Raw genomic sequence first — 22,484 nt, 5'->3', positions numbered from 1 at the left:
GAAATATTTTAAAAAATATTAATTATTGTCGCACGAAATTCAAATACATATAAAGATAATATTCATAATAACAAAAATAAATAATTTAATTGAAATATTTTTGAATTTAAATTTATTATTAATTTTTAATTTATATATTTCATATAAGTATTGCATCGCTATTATTAATTAAAAAAGAAATAAAAAAATGAATTTTATTAGGCTTAATATTTTTAAGACAATAACTCCTCAATTAAAAATATAATTATCTTACTCAATATTAATATATTTATTTTTAAAAAGTTTTTAAATATTTTAAAAATAATTTTGATTAATGTTCACATATTTTTATATAAAGATTAAATTTAAATATAAAAATATGTAATTTAATTAAATTGATGTGATCTTGTGTACCAAACATATTTAAAATCTAATCATTAAAATTCACTATCTCTTCATGATAATAATGAAGAAAGCATATTTTAATTATGAAATATGCATTAAATTCATTCTTCGGGAAATGTTCTAATAAGTAATATAATTTATTACATATGTGAGAGATAAAATAGCTGAAAAAAATAAAAAAAGTTCACAATCTATATATAAAATTAAAAATTATTAAACTTGAGAGTCCGCTGTAATCTCGTGTGAGAGTTTCATAAATTTAACTTGAGAATTCAAATATAGACTTTTAAGAATTTGTTTTATATAAAAATAATAAAATATTTATAAATAAGATAATAAAATAAAATAGTAAATAATAATTTCATAATACTTTAATAATTAAGTATAGTAATACATCACTATTAAATAATAATTTAAATGTTATAATAATGATAAAACATTTTCATCAAAAATTTGATGTTGTTAAAGAATAAAAGTTTAAATCTTATTAGGGATGAAAAAATTTTAATTTAGAAACAACTTATCAAATAAAGATATGTTGAATCCTAAATAACCCAAATGTTTTATTTATTTTTTAAATATTAATAATAAATTCAAGACTCTATCATATTTAAAAGTTTATCGAATACTAGTCGGTCTAAGTGCATTGTTAAAAGTTAGCGAGTTATTGATAACCCCAAAACTAGATTTCGTATCTTTATTATTTTCTAAAATAAAAAAATCTGCGGAATTAAATTGAGGATTCACATACCCTTCAGTAGAACCCAGTGCGGTGCCACCATTCTTCTTTTCTCCGTTACTGCACCGACCGCTACTCTCTCCGGCGGACTTTATTCAAAAAGAAAAGAAAAAAACGATATAAATTAAAAAAGTTTCAAGTTTTTATAATATCCAAACAGAAATTCCTTATTAGTTAGGGTCTAACGTTTGGGATACTTAATCCTACGTTAGTTGTGCTTCAACCTATTACCGCATTCAATTTTCCAGAAAAATAAAAAAAAAAGAAAGATAGAAATGGCGCATATTCCTCAGACCCCCACCAATGACGCGGCGGCTTCTGGTGCAAATCCGTCGATGACGACCATCTCGTTGTACGTCGGGGATCTTGACCACGACGTCAACGATCCGCAGCTCTATGATCTCTTCAACCAGGTTGCCCAAGTCGTTTCCGTTCGAATTTGCAGGGACGTGGCCACCCAACAATCCCTTGGTTACGGCTACGTCAATTTCAGCAACGCTCGAGATGGTTTCTTTCTTTTTCTGAATCGCATTTGTTCTTGCATTGATAGGATTAATCGCGTTTTGTTTTTGCATTGATAGGATTAATCGCGTTTGCGCTTTCATTGATACGCTAATCACTTTTGTTCTTGCATTGATAGGGTTAATCGCTTTTGTTCTTGCATTGACTGGGTTAATCGCTTTTGTTCTTGCATTGATAGGATTAATCGCTTTTGTTCTTGCATTGATAGGATTAATTGCTTTTGTTCTTGCATTGATAGGATTAATCGCGTCTGTTCTTGCATAACATTGATATGATTGTTAATCTGTTCTTGCATTGATAGGATTGGTAGCTTTTGTTCTTGAATTGATAGGTTTAATCGCGTTTGTTCTTGAATTGATTGGTTTAATCGCGTTTGTTCTTTCATTGATATGATTAATCGCTTTTTTTCTTGCATTGATAGGATTAATCGCTTTTGTTCTTCAATTGATAGGATTAATCACTTTTGTTCTTGCTTATGACTATTTTAACCTTGATTACAAACTATAACTATCATGCAGCCGCAAAAGCAATTGATGTGCTGAATTTCACTCCGCTAAATGGCAAAACCATTAGAATAATGTACTCTATTCGGGACCCTAGTGCTCGGAAGAGTGGTGCAGCTAATGTTTTCATAAAGGTGCCTTTTGCTGATTCTCAAACCCTTTTTTTTTTATGATGGGTATTAATTTTTTATTTTCTGGTTGTTTATTAAATCTCGTTATTTCTTGATTGATGGTGCAGAATTTGGACAAGGCAATCGATCACAAGGCTTTGTTTGATACATTTTCGGCTTTTGGGAATATTCTATCTTGCAAGATTGCGACGGATGCTTCTGGCCAGTCTAAAGGCCATGGTTTTGTGCAGTTTGAGAGTGAAGAATCTGCACAAAATGCAATTGACAAGTTAAATGGCATGCTGATCAATGATAAGCAGGTCTATGTGGGTCCTTTCCAGCGGAAGCAGGATAGAGAGAGTGCTCTCAGTGGCACAAAGTTTAATAACGTTTATGTGAAAAACCTGTTTGAGGCAACGACGGAGGCTGACTTGAAGAGGATTTTTGGAGAATATGGAGCTATTACTAGTGCTGTAGTGATGAGAGATGTAGATGGTAAATCAAAAGGTTTTGGTTTTGTCAATTTTGCGAATGTAGAAGATGCTGCTAAAGCTGTGGAGGCTCTAAATGGAAAGAATTTTGATGGTAAGGAGTGGTATGTTGGAAAAGCCCAGAAAAAGTCTGAAAGGGAGCTTGAACTGAAAGAGCGAAATGAGCAGAGTACGAAGGAGACTGTTGATAAATATCATGGTACAAACTTGTATATCAAGAACTTGGATGATAGTGTTGGTGATGAAGAACTCAGGGAACTGTTCTCTGAGTTTGGTACGATAACCTCATGCAAGGTGTGTGAGTATGGTTCTTCGTTTTGTTCATATATGCAATTGTCAAATCTACATCTTCGTAAAATGTGTTTCTTTTTATCTTCGCAAAATGTGTTTCTTTTTTCCTAATATGCAGGTTATGCGAGATCCAAGTGGAATTAGTAGGGGATCTGGATTTGTTGCATTTTCAATTGCTGAGGGAGCAAGTTGGGCTGTAAGTATAAAAAAATGTTAGGGGCTATCCTTAAATAACTGACAAGGAACTTTATTGCTCATATACAAAATCTGTTGATACTTGTAGCTTGGTGAGATGAATGGTAAAATGGTTGCTGGCAAACCTCTCTATGTTGCCCTTGCACAGAGAAAAGAAGATAGAAGAGCAAGGTTACAGGTAATATACAGTGCAACAACAGATCACCAGTTAACTATATGCTTTATAATTACATTATGGTCATCTTTAGGAATAAAAATTCCTGCATTAAGTACATTGCTGATTGTAGTTATTTTTTGTATTTTCATGCCTGTCTCTGCTTTTAGTTAAAATTTTACATAAACTTCTTTTTGGTAGCAGATATCATCCTTTGTTTGTAGACTAGCAAAAGATGCTTATGTCACTTAAAATTTCATTTCTATGGATCACAAATATGATCACTATGTCAATAGTACAGACATGATATGTAGAATGCATATGACCATTTCTAAATGATAGAGGATATGGCTAGGATTTGCTTGCAGAAATGTGGAACAATTACTATTTATACATAGATGCATCAATATTTTCAACTACAAGAAGTATTTGGGCAAGGAGGTTGAGTTCACAAATCCCAACAATAGATAAATTGTTTTAAGTTATAAGACTTGTGGTGCATACTTCATACCTTGAATTGGAAGCTATTGATATTGTTTCATTGAGAAAAATCACACCAAATAGAAAGATTAGAGGTGAAGTGAAATGCAGAGGAGCTCAAGCTGTCTTGTCCCTATTAGATGATCTGTTGGAAGGAAAACAAGTTAAATACAAGCTTCTCTTAGAATCAGGAGAAAGACATAGGTTTTTTTTTTTTTTGCTTTTTTTTTTAATTTGAAGCAAAGAGAAGGATAGAGTTTTCTGGTCTAATTATTTCGGATTTTGTAGGTTGAGTCATTGAAATTATTGGGATTTATGTAGGGGAGGAAAAGAAAAAGAAAAAAGACTGAGCGATATTCTCTTATATTGGTGTTGAAGTGAAGACAAAGAACTACCATTTGTACTAATAGACTGTTAATCCTAATTAAATAAGGAAACAAATGAATTATTTAAGGTATGGAAACCATTCCTGAGACATTACCTCAGATACATTGTAAACATTCTAAGATACAATCTTGATATTATGAGATATTTTCTATATGTACTGATATGAATGGTTAACATAATTGAGAAGGGTCTTAACTTATTCTTGTATTTATACATGCAGCTATTAATTTTCTGACCAAGCATAATTGCTTTATTCTTTGGGGCATATTATTTAATGCAGGCACAATTTTCACAAGCGAGGCCTGTTGCAATAACCCCTAATGTTTCACCTCGAATGCCACTATACCCTCTAGGGGCTCCTGGGATAGGACAACAATTGCTGTATGGGCAAGCAGCTCCAAGCATGATACCTCAAGTAATCGAAAAGAACTTGTTATCATTGTTTTTTCATTTTCAGTTTGATGATATCATGTTATTAGAAGACCTCTGTCTTGGAATAAAATGTGAATTTCACCTTCTATATTAGCTTGTGATTCTTCATGATTCAGTTGGTTTTAAGTTTTTACTCGTGCATAATGTGGCCTACAGCCTACCTACTTTTTAAGTTTTAATGTTTCAGTTGATTATGTTGTATTCTGTATTTCTGTTCCTCCTGCATTACTTGTGTTGCAATATTAGATGAAAATTTGATCTTCATCACAGGCTGCATTTGGTTACCAGCAGCATTTTGTTCCTGGAATGAGGCCAGGTGGTGCTCCAAACTTCTATGTTCCACTGGTTCAGCAGGGTCAACAGGGGCAGCGCTCAGGAGGACAACGAGGAGCAGGTCCTATGCAACAGCTCCAGCAGCCACTGCCATTGATGCACCAACAGGTCTTGTTCTGCACACCTTCGGTGATTTCTGGTCTGTTTTCCTTTTTTAACCCCTTGTATTTGTCATTCTCTATGCCTGATGTTGGGATACTTGTTGCTGTGATTTTCAGATGCTTCCAAGGGGACATGTCTACCGATATCCTCCTGGCTCCAATATGCAAAATATTCAACTGGCAGGAGTACCTGGAGGAATGGTCAGTTACGGCATTGGTCAACCAATGCCCACACAGGCCCTGGCCTCGGCCCTTGCCAATGCTACTCCTGAACAGCAGAGGACTGTAAGAACTGTTTCTGGCTTTAATTTCAACACATTTGGATTGAATACTCATTGTTTCATGCGCACTAGAAAATTGACATATGACTCTATTGTGAATGGTTTTGTAGATGCTTGGTGAAGCTTTATACCCGTTAGTAGATAAGCTGGAGCATGAAACAGCAGCAAAGGTTACTGGTATGCTTTTAGAGATGGATCAACCCGAGGTATTACATCTGATTGAGTCACCAGATGCTCTTAAGGCAAAAGTTGTTGAGGCCATGGATGTGTTGAGAAAAGTTACACAGCAGCAATCAAACAGCCCAGCCGATCAACTGGCTTCACTCTCTCTGAATGATAATGTCGAGTCTTAGATTCTGTACGTCAGTTTACAGGAATACACATGTTCTTTAAACAGTCACAGTTGTGTGTTTCTGGCTTTTTTGTAGGATTAGCAAACACTCCTTGGAGTAGCTTATTGATTTGCATTTTGCTTTGGTTTCTCTTCAGTACTACTTAGTTTGACTTGGCCGTCCTATTTTGGCCCAACTTTTCTTTTAAAAAAGAATAGCTTTCAGCTTTTAACTGTTTTTAATGCTATCTTTAATTTCCCATGCTTCGTTTGTTTGTGTGGTATGGTTAACAATTAACAAAAAAAGATGGAGGAACAAGGCAAGATTAAAGCCAAAATTTGTTCTGGTAAATGTGGATCCCTCTTTTTAATTTGAAATTCTTTCTTTAATTTAAGCAATTCACTCCTTTTGGGAGCTTATCAGGAGTCCTAATGATATTCAAGTTGGCAACATAAAACAATAACAATTTCGATCAATTGCAAATCTTTTTATGAAAATATGTGAACAAATGAAGTTATTTTATGCTAGTGAATTCAATATATATTTACTAAGTTATACCACATGTATACGAATTGCTTCCTTGTAGAAATTCGATATATTTACGCTAATGTAATTCAATATATATTTACTAAGTTTATCCGACACAAATCACATTTGTTGTAGTGGATGTGTCCCACAATCTACATTCTACAACAAATAAAAGAGACTGTGGCACTCATCAAAGCTTTCCTGTTAGATGCTGAGGAAAAGACGTGTTGAGCGAATGACGATTGAGTAGACCACTTTAGAATATAAATTACTTGTTTCAAAATTGTTAAATTCTTCTAAGGTTCACATAAGTATAATTATTAAGTCATCATATAAATAGGTTGTAAAATTAAGTCCTTCACGTATTGTCAAACTAATTAGGTATAACAAAAAAATAGATGCATCTATCAGACTGTAACATGTAAATATATTCATTGAGAATCAATATTTAATTATTGAGAAAATAAGTTATACACCCGTAAAATAATTTTATATTACCATTTAATCATGATTTATTATGTATGATAAATTTTGTTAACATTTATTTATGATAATTATCTTAAAAATCATATTAATGGTAATTTCTAGAAACCCTTAAGCAACAAAATATGATATATATAAGTTTTACCAATCTTATTATAATTTTACATAAAATTTGCCTTTACACTTGTCTATTTTTTTATTTATCTATTTCATGACAATTTTACAGTAATGCTGTTACAATTATTAGAAAAGTAAAACAAAAAACAAAATATTTATTCAAACTAAATAAATCTTAATTAATTAACTCTAATTAAGATTGGATATCAGAAAATTTCATGCATGATTGGTAAACTTTTGGTTGATTTATTATAATATTTGTTAGCTACATGTAATAATATATAATATAATGCCTAAATCCAGTTTTGACTCTTAGGTACTTAAATGGATGGAAGCTTGACTGATTTTTACTATAGAATGTTTAACATGTTAATAAGTCTTGTAAATTCTTATCAGCAGTTTTTAAAATATAATTTAATTTAAAAGATGAAAAAAAAGTAAAAAATATTTAATGAAATATTTATTGTAGTAAAAACTGTAAAAATTGATTAAAATGAAACTAAAAAAAATTGATTTAAATTTGATATTAAATTTAAACCTAACCAAATTGAATCACATATAATTTTTATATTTGACTTTTGGATGATTTTTTAATAAAAAATTAAACCAAATTATACGGCGAACACTCTTACTAGCTGACATCTTTTCTTTCTGTTTTTTTTTTTTATCTCATCATGATTTTTTTCTCCATCGTTTTCCTATATCTTTTTTCTGCATTCAAATAGGGGTGGTTTGGTAAATTAATGTTGCTTTCATAGCTATTAATTAATAGTTAATACATAAATAAACAAGGTAATTTCATTTAAATGGCCCATTGTCGTGCAGCGGTTAGGGTATCTGGCTTTCACCAGAGATCCGGGTTCGATTTCCGGTAATGGAATACATTTGATTTTATATTTTTGTTAACGGCTATTTTTTTTATTTGTTATTGTCATTTAATGGCTTTATAATTTATTCGCGCAGCTATAATCCATAACGCCCGATAATAAATGGTAGTACACATCAAACTTTTAAATTAACATAGGTCCACCTATGGCTTTAAATGCCCATTACTATCATGTATGCTAATCGTCCATGAAAAATTCTGAACAATTCTATTTGCACTTCCTTCTTTTTTTCTTTAAGGAATGTAAAAAATAATTTCTTGAATAAATGAAGTATGGAGAGGAAATAAATAAATAAATAAATAAAAGATTTGTATGATCATATATATGAGGCCAGAGGATCGTGCTTGATTTCTATAGACAGAATTATAGCCAATTATTGAAATTAAATTTTTTAAATTAAGTTTTAATGTTCATTAAAAATGTTTATATTACTAACATTTCGGGGCATCTAGCATTTTGGAAGATCTTTAAATAACCAAAACATGTCATGGGCATTTATGGCAGCTGATTTCTACCGTATTTCCTCACGATTTCTAATGTTGGCTTCTACGGGGTCTTTCCCTTACATTAAAAAAAAATAAAAATCAAATCTAACAAATGATGGATGTCCATGAAATAATAGCATTCATAACACTCATTTAAATGTCAATGACTTATAGAATGTGTCTTGTACTAATAAAAATATGTTTCTTCGACAATTCTTGGAAAGTCACTATGAAACATACTTTGAGAGAAGGTAACGCTATTGCAGATCTTATGGCTAAAACAGGAGCTAAATCTCATATCCCTTTTACGCTGCTGCGCAATTGTCCCTCCAACTTGGAGCTCGTGTTGCCAGCAGATACAATTGACATCCATTATGTTAGATTGTAGTTTTCTGTTTTTGTAGTTTCTTTCATATGCATAAAAAAATTACTAACAAAAATCTTATGGGACAAAAACTCACTGAAATGAAAAGAATATATCATTTTTTAATTCATTATACTACGAGATCATAGATTATACATGAACAATGTAATGTAATTTTATATTATTATCCTGTTACAAACCAAATTCATTATGTGTGATGATTCAATTTGTTAATTTTTATACTAGTTATTTTAAAAGTCATATTAATTATAATTTTTTATTGATTGATGATATAAAATTATTTTATAGTGCATAACAACTATACTCTTATAAAATATTGTCTCCATAACATTGCCAACATCATGAATTACCAAAAATCTTGTTGATTTTTTAGAAAAAAAATTATACTGATCATATGACAAACACACATCATGAACCTGATCAAATAAAATTACCAACATCATAACATACATGTTGCTTAGATTTCAGGGTACATCGTTCAGATTTGTCTCAAATATTTAAGTAATTGTTAACATTTAATCAACTGAATTGTATCGAACCCAAAGTGAAAGCTGAACACATAGTATCAATATTGAGATGCAGAGAATAGGGTGCGGCTATAAAGTGAAGTACTGATACTTCTACAACGAATACGACAGAGGGGAAAAAATATCATTTATTTACTTGAACAAAAAGGGGCAAGAGTGCTACACACTTTTTTTTAACACAATCTCTATTACTAGTTGAAGTTTGTTGGAAAACTGCAAAATCATGAGTGAACTTGTTAAATAAGAAGTGAAATCCACCTAATTTTGTGATTTTTTTAAAAATTTTAACTAATAATAAAAATCGTGTTCAACAAAGTATCAGTGTGCCACTGGAATTTCTCAAAAAGGAACAAATAGGTGACCACATCACTGGTCTGCAAAATGTTATCTATAGAAAACTTCCACTTCTGTATGTAGGAAAAACACCCCCAAGATTGACATGGCAGATATTTGCAAACCCCATATACTCATTATTTTCCATCTTCTCAACCATGTTCTCAATTCCCACTCCACCTGTGATACCCAAAAGGAGAAATTAAGTATGCTTGAATAACCAATCAACAAAATAAAAAATAAAAAAAATACAGCGATGGAACATAATGTCAAAAGTTTCAACTAAAATTCATGGAGTACCTAAACTGATTGCGCTCAAAAAAATGGTGAATGCTAGTACAAAGATTATGATGGATGCTCGACCGAAGATAGCAATTATCTTTCTCACCACATGCTGGCCAGTTAATGCAGCTATGGTTGCAACCAAAATAAAGTAAGAAGCTGCATATCCAGAGTACATTAGCTTTAATTAGTATGAGTTTCTGTTATCTTTCAAGAAACCTGCTACACACTCTCTTACCATAAGGTACTGGGAAGCGTTCTAGAAGGTAATATTGTACCACTGACATGGAGGAGGAGAAAACCATAGCAAATGTTGATGTAGCACTAGCAACCTGCCACAGAGAACACATGCATCAAGGCTATTTTATTTTTCACGTCTGATTGTTTTAGAAAACCTAAAGTCTAGTAAATGCTCAAGAATGGATGAGTCTGTACCTGAGGAGGAATTCCCAACTCCAGAAAGAGTGGTCCCAAAATGAAGCCACCACCTAGACCAAGCAGTCCACTAACTATACCAGCTATTATTCCGCAGGAACAGTAAAGGCAGATCTTGTGAAGCTTCATCCAATCTGTATTTTCCTTTCCCTTAGATGAAATCACTCTAGTTCCATTGCACAAGCATATGGCTTCATAAAGCGTAACCGAAATTGCAATAGGCACCTTAAAGTGACAATTATGCAAGCCAAATTTCATTTAGATCATTTGAGGAAATGATATTATGCAAGTTTCAGCAAAAGATGTGCACTTCAGTTCAAAACCAATAGATTGACTAGATAACACTTGTGTGTGTGTGTGTGTGTGTGTGTGTTGATATGTACTTAGAATCTTTACCTGCAAGGAATTAAGAACCCAGTACAGTATGGAGCAAGTTTTAGTGTATGTCTGCATTGAAACAATCAAGAGGTGGATATTTGTTAGATCTAGGGGCAGCGTATTTCCTTTGCTTCAGATTGTGTACACAAATTTCAAAAGCCAGAACTGCATGCCTGTGACTGAATCAGAAAAACAAACCAAATATAATAATTTAACTACCTTAATAATCTGAACAATGAGAAAAGCCACCCAGACATACACAAGGACTAATAATTCTTTCCAATAGATGTTCTTTAGTAAAGGGACCTGCACTTCAGAATTTACCACAACATGTAAGGCTAACAAAACCAAAAAAAAAGTTGCTATAAGGAATGCCTTGGATGGCCATTGGAAATCACCTCCTCATCTCGTGGATCAGCTGAACCAGCTGGTAGTGACTTATAGTCTTCTTCAGAAACATCTGCGTTAAGGGGTAAGTGCAATAGTGTTTTAACAGTAATATTAGAGATTTTCTACTAGAACTTTCAAATGTTAATTGAGAACTAAAGGTTTGATTTATCTAAAAGTAACTAGTTCTTATTTGTGCTAATGAATATCAAGTTGACATAAGTGTTCAACCATTTGTTCTACCAGATGATTGTTTGAATAAGTTTTTTTTTTCCATTTAACTTTTAATTACTAGTGCACTTGAACAGCCTTTCAAAAAAAAAAAAAAAACTAGTGCACTTGAACATATACATCAACATGAAACTAAAATTCCTCAATTTGTTGGCATAGTATATATGAAGTTCTAAATATGATTTTTCTCTTCTCTTTTATAATTTTTTATAGCAGTCATAGCATTTCTTTTTCTATTATCCAGGGTCTACACAACTAAATGCTGGGTGAAGAAAATGCTTTTCATTTCCCGCCCTTATATTTCCTGAAGTTGTAAAGAATCACAAAACTAAGTTGTGAAGAAACTCAAATGTAGTTCTACACATGATGGCAAAAAAGTAGTGACAATGAATGGGGGAACTCAATGCTCTCTGTAATTATGCATTAACTCTATCCATTTAAATCCTGCCAACGTAAAACAAAACAAAACAAAAAGAAACCAAATTTCACCCCTATTACAAATTTGTAACACTGATTCGTGCCTAAAATAAGACCTATAAGGAGAAATGAATATGTTCATTAATTCTTATCTGATAAATCTTATAATTCCACTATATTTTCAGCAGTATACTTATTTTGTTTCTTATAGTTTTCAGATTTTACATTAATCTTTTATGTAGTTGCTGAAAGTTTCTCTATATTTTATAGGAAGGTTTGCAAGGACTTACAGCCAGGAGAGGAATCCGATTCCAACATCTTAGCTGCTTCCTGAAATTTCAGTAGCATAATCCTCTTGATAATTGATATCAAGTAGAAAACAATACAGATTCAACTTTAGAATTTTAAAAGTGCACATAGGTAAGTTTACCTTTTTCATAATTGTTTCCTTTTTCCATGTATCTATTCCTTTGAATAAAGCTTTTGTGGATGTAGCTACAACCGAGATTAGTTGCATTAAAAATCAAACAAAGTATAAGTTATTCGGAATAGAACGGCAAATAAATCATGTCATATGTACTATGTAGCATAAGTTGGTTGATAAATATTGAAAAAAAAACAAAGTGTAATATGTTGGCTACAAAAGATAGATAAATAACATTTTCTTCTCTAGAAAATTTCATTTAAGTAAGCAATGAAAATATCAAATCTTAAATGATGAAAACGTATCCTCTTTCAAAAACACAGACACAAAAGAGAGCACTTTCAGAAGAAAGAACGCACCCACATAGATTATGAGACTGCCCCAGGAAAATTTAATTAATTTAAAAGGTTGAGCACTTGAGCTTATGCTAAGTAAATAATGATTACCAATAAATAAGATGATAAGCAAAACCGTCACCATCCAATCAGCAAACATGACATTAAATGCAACACCAATGCTTATTCCTAGCATTAGCATAGGCTGGAAGAGCAAAGCCAGATCATAATCTATAACTGGCAAGTCTAGTGTTGGGTGTCTAAATCTCAGGTTGTAGTATACAGTTGATACTGCTGCTCCCATTATCATACCTACAATTATGAAATAACAGTTAAATGTGAAAAGAAAATATAAAAATCACTTGTCACTTTGTCTTTTTTTTCACCTTATTTTTTTTTCTTTCTTGTCACATCACTTATTGCATTGTCATTTTTATGTCTTTTCCTTTTATTTTATTAATCTCTCTCCCATTTTGGTGTTAATGTTTTTAACTACTCAAATGGAAAATTCAAAAATTCAAATGAATTTGCATTAAATTAACCTAATTTATCTCCGTACATATTAAAGAAAATTGAGTTCAGATGTAATAAGAAATTCTTTTTTTTTATATGGTCAGGTGTACTAGGCTAACAACATTTAAATTTTAACATGTGACACTATGAATGTTAATTCTGCATGCAAGCCAGTAATTAAACATTTTGGAACTCAAAAAAGATGAAGTGCAAATATACGTGCACCCTTGGTTTTGTAGATCAACAATAAATGGTTTAAGAATTAAGACCCCTTAGGCATGGCTATGTTTTTACTTGTGTATCATGAAAGAATAAACAGAACAGAGCAAAATACTAACACTTAGAAAGGGCTGTGGAAGACTTAGCATCAAAACCAATGACCAAAGTGAGCATAGGGATAAAAATTCCTCCACCTCCAACCCCGCCTACACTACCCAATGCAGCTCCAAAAAATCCAACAATCGACCCTACTACAATTCTCCAACCAAACTTCATTTCCTGCATTTCAGAGCAGCTTGCCAATATCATGAAATAGATATTAAGTAGCTTAACTAAAAACATAGCCAAAGTACCAAAAAGTGACTCATGACATGCAAACGTGTTTGATAAACTCACAGGCCAAACACGGTCATTAGTAGGCTCTCCATCGTTCCGGAAGAAATCGATTATACTATTCATAACTCCTTGCCTTTCTTTGGCAACAAAACTCTCAGATTTTTGGTCTTTCAAAACTCTTTCTGCTAAACTGACATTGTAGGCCATAATAAGGCTCCACGAGACCAGCCATATTGCTGTTGTTGCTGCTGTTATTGAAGTCTTCTTTCTCACTTCTATAGCCATATGTGATGTAGAAGAAGTACAGGACCAATGCTATATATCCTAACTCTCTCCCTCTATCTCTCTTTTTTCTCTGCTTATTGTTTTTTTACGCTGGTTGGTTCTACAAGTATGGTTGAGGGAGGAAATTATGAAAGTTAAGGACTAAGGAGGCAATTTTCAGTACCATCATCCTCTCTTATATAACAAAGCCACACTTTCTCTCTCTCCCTCTTTCAGCCCACTGAATGGCAGTATTAATTTCGTATATGAAATCCTTGAAAATATATAATAAGTTTATTAATTTTTATAATAATTATTTTAAATTGAAAAGGCATATATAATATAAATTTTTATTGTCTAAGATATTTTTTATACTAATATTACATAAAAGTTAAATTCAAAGTTTTTATATTATTATTCATTGTTAAATTTTTTAATAATAGTTTTATGATTATATTTAAAAGTATTTCTGTTTAATTTTTGTGTAAAAATCTTTACACATGTATTAAAAATTAAACCCTTTATATGTTCAAAGTTCTACACTTTTGGTTCATTTGAACTTTGAAGACCCCAGTTCTTCGAATATGAAGAGGGAGAAGTGACATTGAAATTTGAACATATAACCTTATTTTATTTGTTTAAATTCTTACCATTACCCCAAATTGATGGTTTACACATATATTAGTCACACACTAATTATATATGTATTTTTGTTACAATTAGCTTTTCTTTATAGAATTGCGGTTTCTACGTGCCTATACCAAATTTTTCACGTAAAAAATTTGAAAAATATTGAAGTTAAGCTTCTGGATTGGGGGTAGATCGATCATGCTCTGTTATCACTGTTCTGCTCCAGCTCCATTACCAATATTACACTGTTTTCTTTTCATTCATGAAAAAAAGTAGATGAAAATGCTATTATAAGGCGTTTTAAAAAATGGTGAATATCCTCAATGGCAATGATTAGCAAAATCAGAGTCCCCTATCCAGAGTAAGGACAACTTACAAACACCCAATAGTAGTACAAGAGCGATCAAGGAACAAGCAAAGGCGGTCTAGGAAGCTTCATGAAAGAAGGTATTAAACAATTTTAAGCAAACTTAATGTTCAAGCATTCACTCAATCGTAGAGATAACTGTGCGTCCTTGCTAATCCAATATCACAGCAAAACTATGAAGCTTCATGGTAATTTCATTTGTTTAACTTGCGTTGCAAAGCACCAACATAAACAAATGTACAGTATGACCCATCGTTTTCTCTTTCTTCTGATTGGGTGGGTGGGTGAGAGGAGTATCATTAAATGTCCTTTTCTTTCTACAAGTTGCAAGAAGAAATAACCAAAGCCAAGCTCCCTCCATCAGCACTTTCTTTCAAAATTATTTTATTTATTAACTTGCAATTGGTTACAAGGGAAGTAAATACCTACCATTGAGCTTGTAAGAAACAAAAACAAAATACCTGGTACTGAGTGAAGTTAGTCTGAGGTGTTAATAATACCAATCGAAATTCTAAATATAAAATAATCAAATGCATGCACGCATACATAAAATTAAATGAGGTTTGACAAGTGTATTTACATTATTGGGAGCAAAGTGATTGTTGTTTTATTATTGATATATAAACAGGATTATATCAGTATATATAAGATAAAATTATTGATATATAAATAGGATTATTGGGAGCAAAGTGATTGTTGTTTGTAATATCATCCCATGTACCATATCACCCATATAATGAGTCTTGCACAATAATGATAAAACCTATTTAAATAAAAAAAAAAACAGGTTCATGCCTCTTCATCAAGGGGAAATTGCCATGCAAGTTGCGAATCACAATCGTCAAACTATAGGACTTAAAAATGATTAAAAAATGTACGTATAAAAACTAAAATGAATTAAAAGATACATATGTAACAAAGCTTAAATATGTTTTTTATTTCTATAATTTAGTATTTTTTATTAATTTTTATAAAATATATTTATTTTGTTTTTCATTCTTAAAACACTTTAGATAATGTTTTAAATAATAAAAAAGCTACTTTAAACAATAAAAAAATATTATCTAAAGCCACATAAGAATAAAAAATAAAATAAATATTTTTTACATAAACTAAAATATCTTTTTTTATACACACAAAAATGTATTTAAGCCTATAAAAATTTAAATAAATATTATGTGTGTGTAGAGATTAAATTGTAAAAATTGCGTAGGTATATAAAATGAGTAATTAACTAAAAGCAATACACAAACAAAATTCAAGTTCTCCACTTTCCCCTGTTCGTCCAATTTATATAATTTATTTTTCCCGTATCTTATCTATATATTCTGGCTTCTCAACTTTTTTGTACGATGCTTGTCAAATAAGGGTGGCTTTAATATGGACAAACTTTGTTTGTAAATATGCATGGTCTATATGTTTAACTTAATTGTTATCGTGGGTTATCTGATTATATTAATTTTGAATTTTGTTATACGTAAATATATTATTTTAACTTATTTGAATTCCTATTTTTGTAAATATCTTATTTTTATTCCGAATACTTGTTATGATTATTTTACATCTCAGTCCTTCACCTTTACTTTTTGCCTTTGAGTCCTTCATCATCAATATCATCCATGTACTCCGTCTCTCTTTAGTGCAGACCAAAAGTAAGTTGCTAATTACATGAAATCGATCCATCTCTTGTTAATTTCTTCCATTTACTTGCTGAGAATTTGGTTAATTTTCTTCCAAGTGATATTTTGATTATTATTACAAGGATTTAGCAGCGGTGACAATAGGCAGCAGGAACACAAACTGCATGGATGGGGGATCGAGTTGATAGACTGAAAGAAATGATACCTAATTATCCTTCAAAGGCATGATGAACGCTGCATCTAAAGATTAAGATGTAGTCAATTTATTTCATAAGCAAATGGAGTCAATTTATGTACTTCTTGTCATCCTTCACATAAAACATTTGTAACATTATTGTACATATAAATAAAATAGCTGGCTTTATTGTTTTCTTTTTAAAAAAATACCACTGATGTATTAATTTTATTCTTGTTAATAATCATTAGCTTATTGTGGATGATATATACATTATGCATTATTATCAAGTTTAAAAGCATTATGCATTATTATCAATAAAAATACAATTACTTTGAGTATTTAATAAAAACAAATAATAAAAATTAAATACTTTATAGAAATTATAAAATGTCTTATAAAAACAACAATTTATTCATTCTAAATGATGTCTTTTGTTAAGGATAAGATGGAAAGTTGCTTAATTTTAAAATGATTAAATTAATTTATTTTTGAAAATTTATATTTATATTTTTTAGTTTTGAAAGGTGACTTGCCTATATTTTTCTATTTTCTCATAATTTTAGATTGCTACAAAAATATTTTTAACAGTAAAAAACTATCAGTAGTTTCTTTCACAAAATTAAAATCAACTTAACAAAACCTACCTAATGTCATAACAATAAGATTTTAAAAAATGTACTAATTTGACAATTCTAAAAGTAAATTACTCTCTTAAGATAGAAAGGCTTTTTGGTGACATGAACTGACCGCTGAAAATAGTGTGTGGATGATTTTTAAAAGAGAAAAAAAAACAGTTTACATTATTTTGTTTTATTTTTAACTTTTACATCATTTATTATTGTTTTTTTCTTTTTGTTTTATACCCCTCACACCCTTCCTCTCAAAATAGCCAATAATATATTCCACCTTAAGCGGTTATGTTTGTCATTATTCGGAGGAATATGAATACTTAGATACTTTTATTATTTTATTATATGGGGTTTATCAGCCGCAGCGGGGACAACGGGCAGCGGTTTCCACAAGATTTTGTTTTTGCTATATAATTATAATTTATCTATAATTCTATCTCTATGCTTATAAATTTTTGTTTGTTTACCCATCAATCAAATTAAAATACAGTTGGATTAGGAGAAGAAACTGCAGAGGTTGCAAACACCAATTGCATGGCTACCTCATAGAAAGAAACGATAGCCTGGTACGCTCCCTCTTTCTTCATATATATCCACTGCTCTTGTTTATTAATATTTTACTTGGACAATAATAGGATTGGTTTAAGATCAATTTTAATTGATTTTATTTTGTTGGTTGTGGAAAGAATCAATTAATTAAATCAACTCTAACCAATTTTAATTAATTTGATTTGAACTGTGGGTTCATGGGGCGAATTCCATCCGATGAACTAGTTTGTAGATTTTCAATTATGAATGTTTGTATCTGCTTTCTTTCTAAGTTGAAGTAATAGAAAATCAACATTTTGTACCATTGCTATACTTCAAACAAAAGGCATGGTACACCTAGCCACCCACTCAGTCCCACAAGATATAAGATCATCGATAGAAGTATAGAATAGAATGGCCACTACCCACTGGCCACTCCTGAAACAAAATCCTGCATGCCCAATTTAAACCCATAACTAAAGAGGAGATGAACCACAGCCGAAATGCTATACAACCAAGAAAGACACAATGAAAATACCACCCATTAACATATCTTAGCAACTATTCACACATACCTTAGCCATGCGCCGTTTAAGAAGTTGCTTTGCAGCCTTCTAAATAAGAACGAACTTGCCAATTCATGAGTATACCATGAAGTTACAAAGTGAAGAGGAACCATGATAACAAAGTGAAAAAAAAAGTGAAGTTTTTTAATGTTGTTGAATTGTTCAGAGATATTTCTGTTGGAAGAAGAGTTTATTCACTTTCAAATTGACTAAAGGATATTTCTCTCTTTTGACTTGAGGAGGAAAATTGTAGAATTCCAAATCAAAAGATAAGGTATATACATATTGGGAATTGGATTTTTATCACTAAAGTTTAGATGGTTTAAATGTAAAGTGAAATATTGTATTTTACTAAATGAACCTTAGTTGAATGGATGCATTAAAAGTTATTTTTGTTTCAACTTTCAAGAGAGTTTATTTATTATAGTTGGTGACAATCTTCACTATAAATAAAAACACATGAAGAGAGAGAGTGTGAAAAGAGAGATTGTGAAACAAAGTTATTTTGTTGAGAGAAAAATGTCTTTGTGCGAGAATGTTATTATTTTTTGTAACCATTGAGTATGATACTCGGATTTGCAGAGTAATACACTATTTGAGGTGAGTTACAATTTTGTAATCATTTTTGTGACGTGAAATTCTTTTTGAGTCGGTTTCGTGGATCTAGGCAAAAGGTGTCGAATCACGTTAAATTCTTGGGTTTGTTATTATTTTTTTTCTTACGGTATAATTTTTATGTGCATTCTCACGATCCTTTGTAGAGGTGAATAATTTTGTTTATGGAAGCCTTAATTATCCAACACAAAGCTTTCCTTCCATTAATTTTTGTGGTTAATTTAAATTGTTGATCATGAAATGTAAATTTAGATTAGTTTCGTTGTTGTTAAACATGCTATTGGGTTTGTCAAGCTTTCCCGAGATTTGATTAGTTTGATTTGACTACTAGTTCTCCAGTGCCGACGTTTTTTTTTTCCTTTTACGTGATAGTGTGATTTAATGTTTCAGGCTTATGACTTGCCATTGAATTTGACTAACACTGTATAATTTTCATCGGGTCATTTTGTTTTCATTATTAGAAGTTTAGAACAGTTCAATTTCTTTAGCAATTGTTATCTCGTTGTTCAGTCGTTCTAATCAAAATCTTTAGATAATGTAACAGGATAACTTTTTGGGAGGAAATATGTAACAATATATTGTTCGCATATTGTATAGAAAATAAAATTCAATTAATATCTCATTCCTTTTTACTATTACTTTCTTGCAGCTGCACACGAACAAGTTGAAACCAGATCACCCCTGAACTTCATACACATAACAAGGAAATACGTACATCTCTAACTAAGCTCTCTGCAACAGAGATCTGAATTCTGTGCGTGACTAATCGAATGATGAGTACCCATGTCGTTCGTCATGTTTCAGAATGCTTCGTCAAGCCACATTGTCCCGGCCAAGAGTCAAACCAAATATGCAACTTAACACCTTGGGATATTGCTATGCTGTCCGTCCACTACATCCAGAAGGGTCTGCTTTTCAAGAAGCCTCCAACAACACTTGTTGATCAACATGATTTCATTGAGAACCTGTTGGAGAAGCTCAAGCACTCTCTTTCTCTCACCCTCTTCCATTTCTATCCTTTGGCTGGTCGCCTTGTAACTCAGAAAACCCAAGACCCTCCCTCATATGCTGTGCTTGTTGATTGCAACAACAATAGTGATGGAGCTAGATTCATCTATGCAACATTGGACATGACCATATCTGACATAATCTCTCCCATTGACGTCCCACCCATTGTTCACTCATTGTTTGACCACCACAAAGCAGTCAACCATGATGGCCACACCATGCCATTGTTGTCCATCCAAGTCACTCAACTAGTGGATGCTGTTTTTATAGGTTGTTCCATGAACCACGTTATTGGCGATGGCACTTCTTATTGGAATTTCTTTAACACGTGGTCTGAGATTTTTCAAGCTCAAGCTGAAGGGCATGAATATGATGTTCCCATTTCACACAATCCTATTCATAATCGCTGGTTTCCAGAGCTTTACGGTCCATTAATCAATCTTCCCTTCAAAAACCACGACGAGTTTATTAGCAGATTTGAATCGCCCAAGCTGAGAGAGAGAATCTTCCACTTTTCAGCAGAGTCTATTGCGAAGCTGAAAGCAAAGGCGAACAAGGAGTGCAATACCACCAAAATCTCTTCGTTCCAGTCATTATCAGCACTTGTTTGGAGATCCATAACTCGTGCGCGCTCAGTACCACAGGAGCAGAGAACAAGTTGCAAGCTGGCCACAGACAATCGATCAAGAATGGAACCACCTCTGCCTAAGGAATACTTTGGAAACTCGCTTCATGCGGTGAGTGGTGAGGCCACGACAAGGGAGTTGCTTGAGAATGGTTTGGGATGGGCAGCATGGAAGTTGCACCTTGCTGTTGCAAACCATAATGCCAGTGCTGTTTTGGATTTTCTCAAAGTGTGGTTAGAATCTCCTTTCATATATCAAATTGGTGGTTTTTTTGACCCCTACTGTGTGATGATGGGTAGCTCGCCAAGGTTCAACATGTATGGGAATGAGTTTGGAATGGGGAAAGCAGTGGCAGTTAGAAGTGGTTATGCCAACAAATTTGATGGCAAAGTGACATCATACCCTGGCCATGAAGGAGGGGGAAGCATTGATTTGGAAGTCTGTCTTTCACCGGATACAATGAGCGCGTTGGAATCAGACGACGAGTTCATGAGTGCAGTTTGCTAATTTGCCCTGTACATGACACCATGGCACTGTTATAAATGTTGAAACTTCAACTGAATTATGATAGCTTCCAACTTAAATTTTAAGTATTTTGTTATTATATATTATTGATTGTCTCGTAAATAAATTAAAAGGGTTTAAGAGAAGAATCGATACTGACTCAAAACCGAAGATGGCTATAACGTGAAATGCTTCCATCGTGATCACTTTCTTCCACTTTTAATCTTCTGATGAATGTTCAAGAGATAATTACAATTTGCAAACAACTCTGTCTAGTAATACACGATCACTAATTTGTATGAATTGGACGGCATTAGCAAGAGTTTCAACCTATATGAAATTTTTTGTCATTCAAAGATCAATTAATTTGTACTTATTACGTATGATAAATGTACCGGGTAAAATATAGTGAATAATAACCATCACTCCACTTAGGTACAATTACTAATACATGGCTACAGGCAATTCATCTTTATACTACACATTAATTACGATCATTCATTTACTGACTTAAGCATAAGAGTTTCTTGAAGAGATCATGATTTGATAAGAATAATTAATAACTTCAAGGGTTTAAATCCTTGTTTTGTTTTCATAAAATAATGTCATGATAGACTTTCTCTCCATTTTAGGCGCTTCCTTGTTTGGTTTTGATAAATCTAAAAAAACACAGGTTAAATAGAGTTTCAACTCTTTAATGCATACTATTATTTTGTTAAGATTTTCTATATTTATTCATTTATTTATTATTGGTACTTTACCCTGTACATTATAAATTTGATGCCACTAAAATTTCAATTGGTGAGAAACTCTCTTTAAGATCTCTTACACCCAATGATAAATTGAGTAATCGCAACCGGATAAAACTATTTACTGTTTAGAACTGTACATTAATCATATGAGTGAATTATTTTTGCCAATTCTAGTATATCATCGCTTACCCTTAATTTACTAATATTTAGAGTGACCTCCATTCTATCACACTTTTCTTTGAAAAAGAAAAGAAAAAGCAACTCAAAATTTTAAACTGTTGCAAATTAATGTTTTTTTTTTATCAAATGTAGAAAAGTTAATTAAGTGCAGTCACATAAAAAATAACTTGATGAGCCTTTCCATCAAAAGTCTCTATAGTTATAGGTCTATTGAGCCGGCCACAAGACTGGTTTTTCCATATAGGTGCGTGATGGACCATGTGGATTATTATAAGCATTTTCTTGTAATATCATAAGCAATGTTTTGTTAAAATTAATAGCAATCAAATGGTTAAATTAAATACAAAAATGATTTATAAAGTTGATTTAACAGTAAAAGAAATAGAGAAAGATGAAAGATCACGGATTCAATTTTTCATAAAAAAAAATTAATAATTAATATTTATTGATAAAAATTAAATAGAAGGAGTAAATTTACTCCACCGATCTTTCCGGGTATGATGCTGAAATGCCATTATAATAATTATAGTGTTGGATGCATTTTATCACCTTGTATGTTG

General features: G+C 31.9%; 3 protein-coding genes across 4 annotated transcripts; 2 read left to right on the top strand and 1 right to left on the bottom strand.

Moving 5' to 3' along the window:
- The first annotated feature begins 1,398 nt into the window (after positions 1-1,398).
- On the top strand, positions 1,399-5,996 carry LOC114414734 (polyadenylate-binding protein 8-like). Its single transcript, XM_028379118.1, has 9 exons — positions 1,399-1,630; positions 2,164-2,282; positions 2,387-3,043; positions 3,159-3,236; positions 3,324-3,413; positions 4,537-4,671; positions 4,959-5,129; positions 5,240-5,407; positions 5,514-5,996. The coding sequence occupies exons 1-9, from the start codon at positions 1,399-1,401 to the stop codon at positions 5,754-5,756; spliced, it is 1,893 nt and encodes a 630-aa protein (XP_028234919.1). The 3' UTR covers positions 5,757-5,996.
- A 3,258-nt stretch (positions 5,997-9,254) lies between these two features.
- On the bottom strand, positions 9,255-13,937 carry LOC114414733 (sulfite exporter TauE/SafE family protein 3-like). The gene is made up of 12 exons (XM_028379117.1): positions 13,498-13,937; positions 13,221-13,380; positions 12,481-12,681; positions 12,041-12,105; positions 11,901-11,940; positions 10,974-11,035; positions 10,795-10,881; positions 10,594-10,644; positions 10,198-10,422; positions 10,001-10,094; positions 9,781-9,921; positions 9,255-9,660 (listed from the first exon to the last, which is right to left on the bottom strand). The coding sequence occupies exons 1-12, from the start codon at positions 13,720-13,722 to the stop codon at positions 9,536-9,538; spliced, it is 1,476 nt and encodes a 491-aa protein (XP_028234918.1). The 5' UTR covers positions 13,723-13,937; the 3' UTR covers positions 9,255-9,535.
- Positions 13,938-17,497: 3,560 nt separating this feature from the next.
- On the top strand, positions 17,498-21,141 carry LOC114414732 (uncharacterized acetyltransferase At3g50280-like). Of its 2 annotated transcripts, none has more exons than XM_028379115.1 (2): positions 17,498-17,711; positions 19,504-21,141. In XM_028379115.1, exon 2 carries the CDS (start codon positions 19,625-19,627, stop codon positions 20,993-20,995), a length of 1,371 nt encoding a protein of 456 aa, XP_028234916.1. In that variant the 5' UTR covers positions 17,498-17,711; positions 19,504-19,624; the 3' UTR covers positions 20,996-21,141. The 2 variants fall into 2 exon arrangements, with proteins under 2 accessions (XP_028234916.1, XP_028234917.1); XM_028379116.1 differs by lacking the exon at positions 17,498-17,711 and adding an exon at positions 17,915-18,513.
- The last annotated feature ends 1,343 nt before the right edge of the window (positions 21,142-22,484 follow it).

The sequence above is a fragment of the Glycine soja genome, chromosome 6 (assembly GCF_004193775.1).
Source record: "Glycine soja cultivar W05 chromosome 6, ASM419377v2, whole genome shotgun sequence".
NCBI lineage: Eukaryota > Viridiplantae > Streptophyta > Magnoliopsida > Fabales > Fabaceae > Glycine > Glycine soja.
This window is presented reverse-complemented; position numbering and strand designations above follow the sequence as displayed.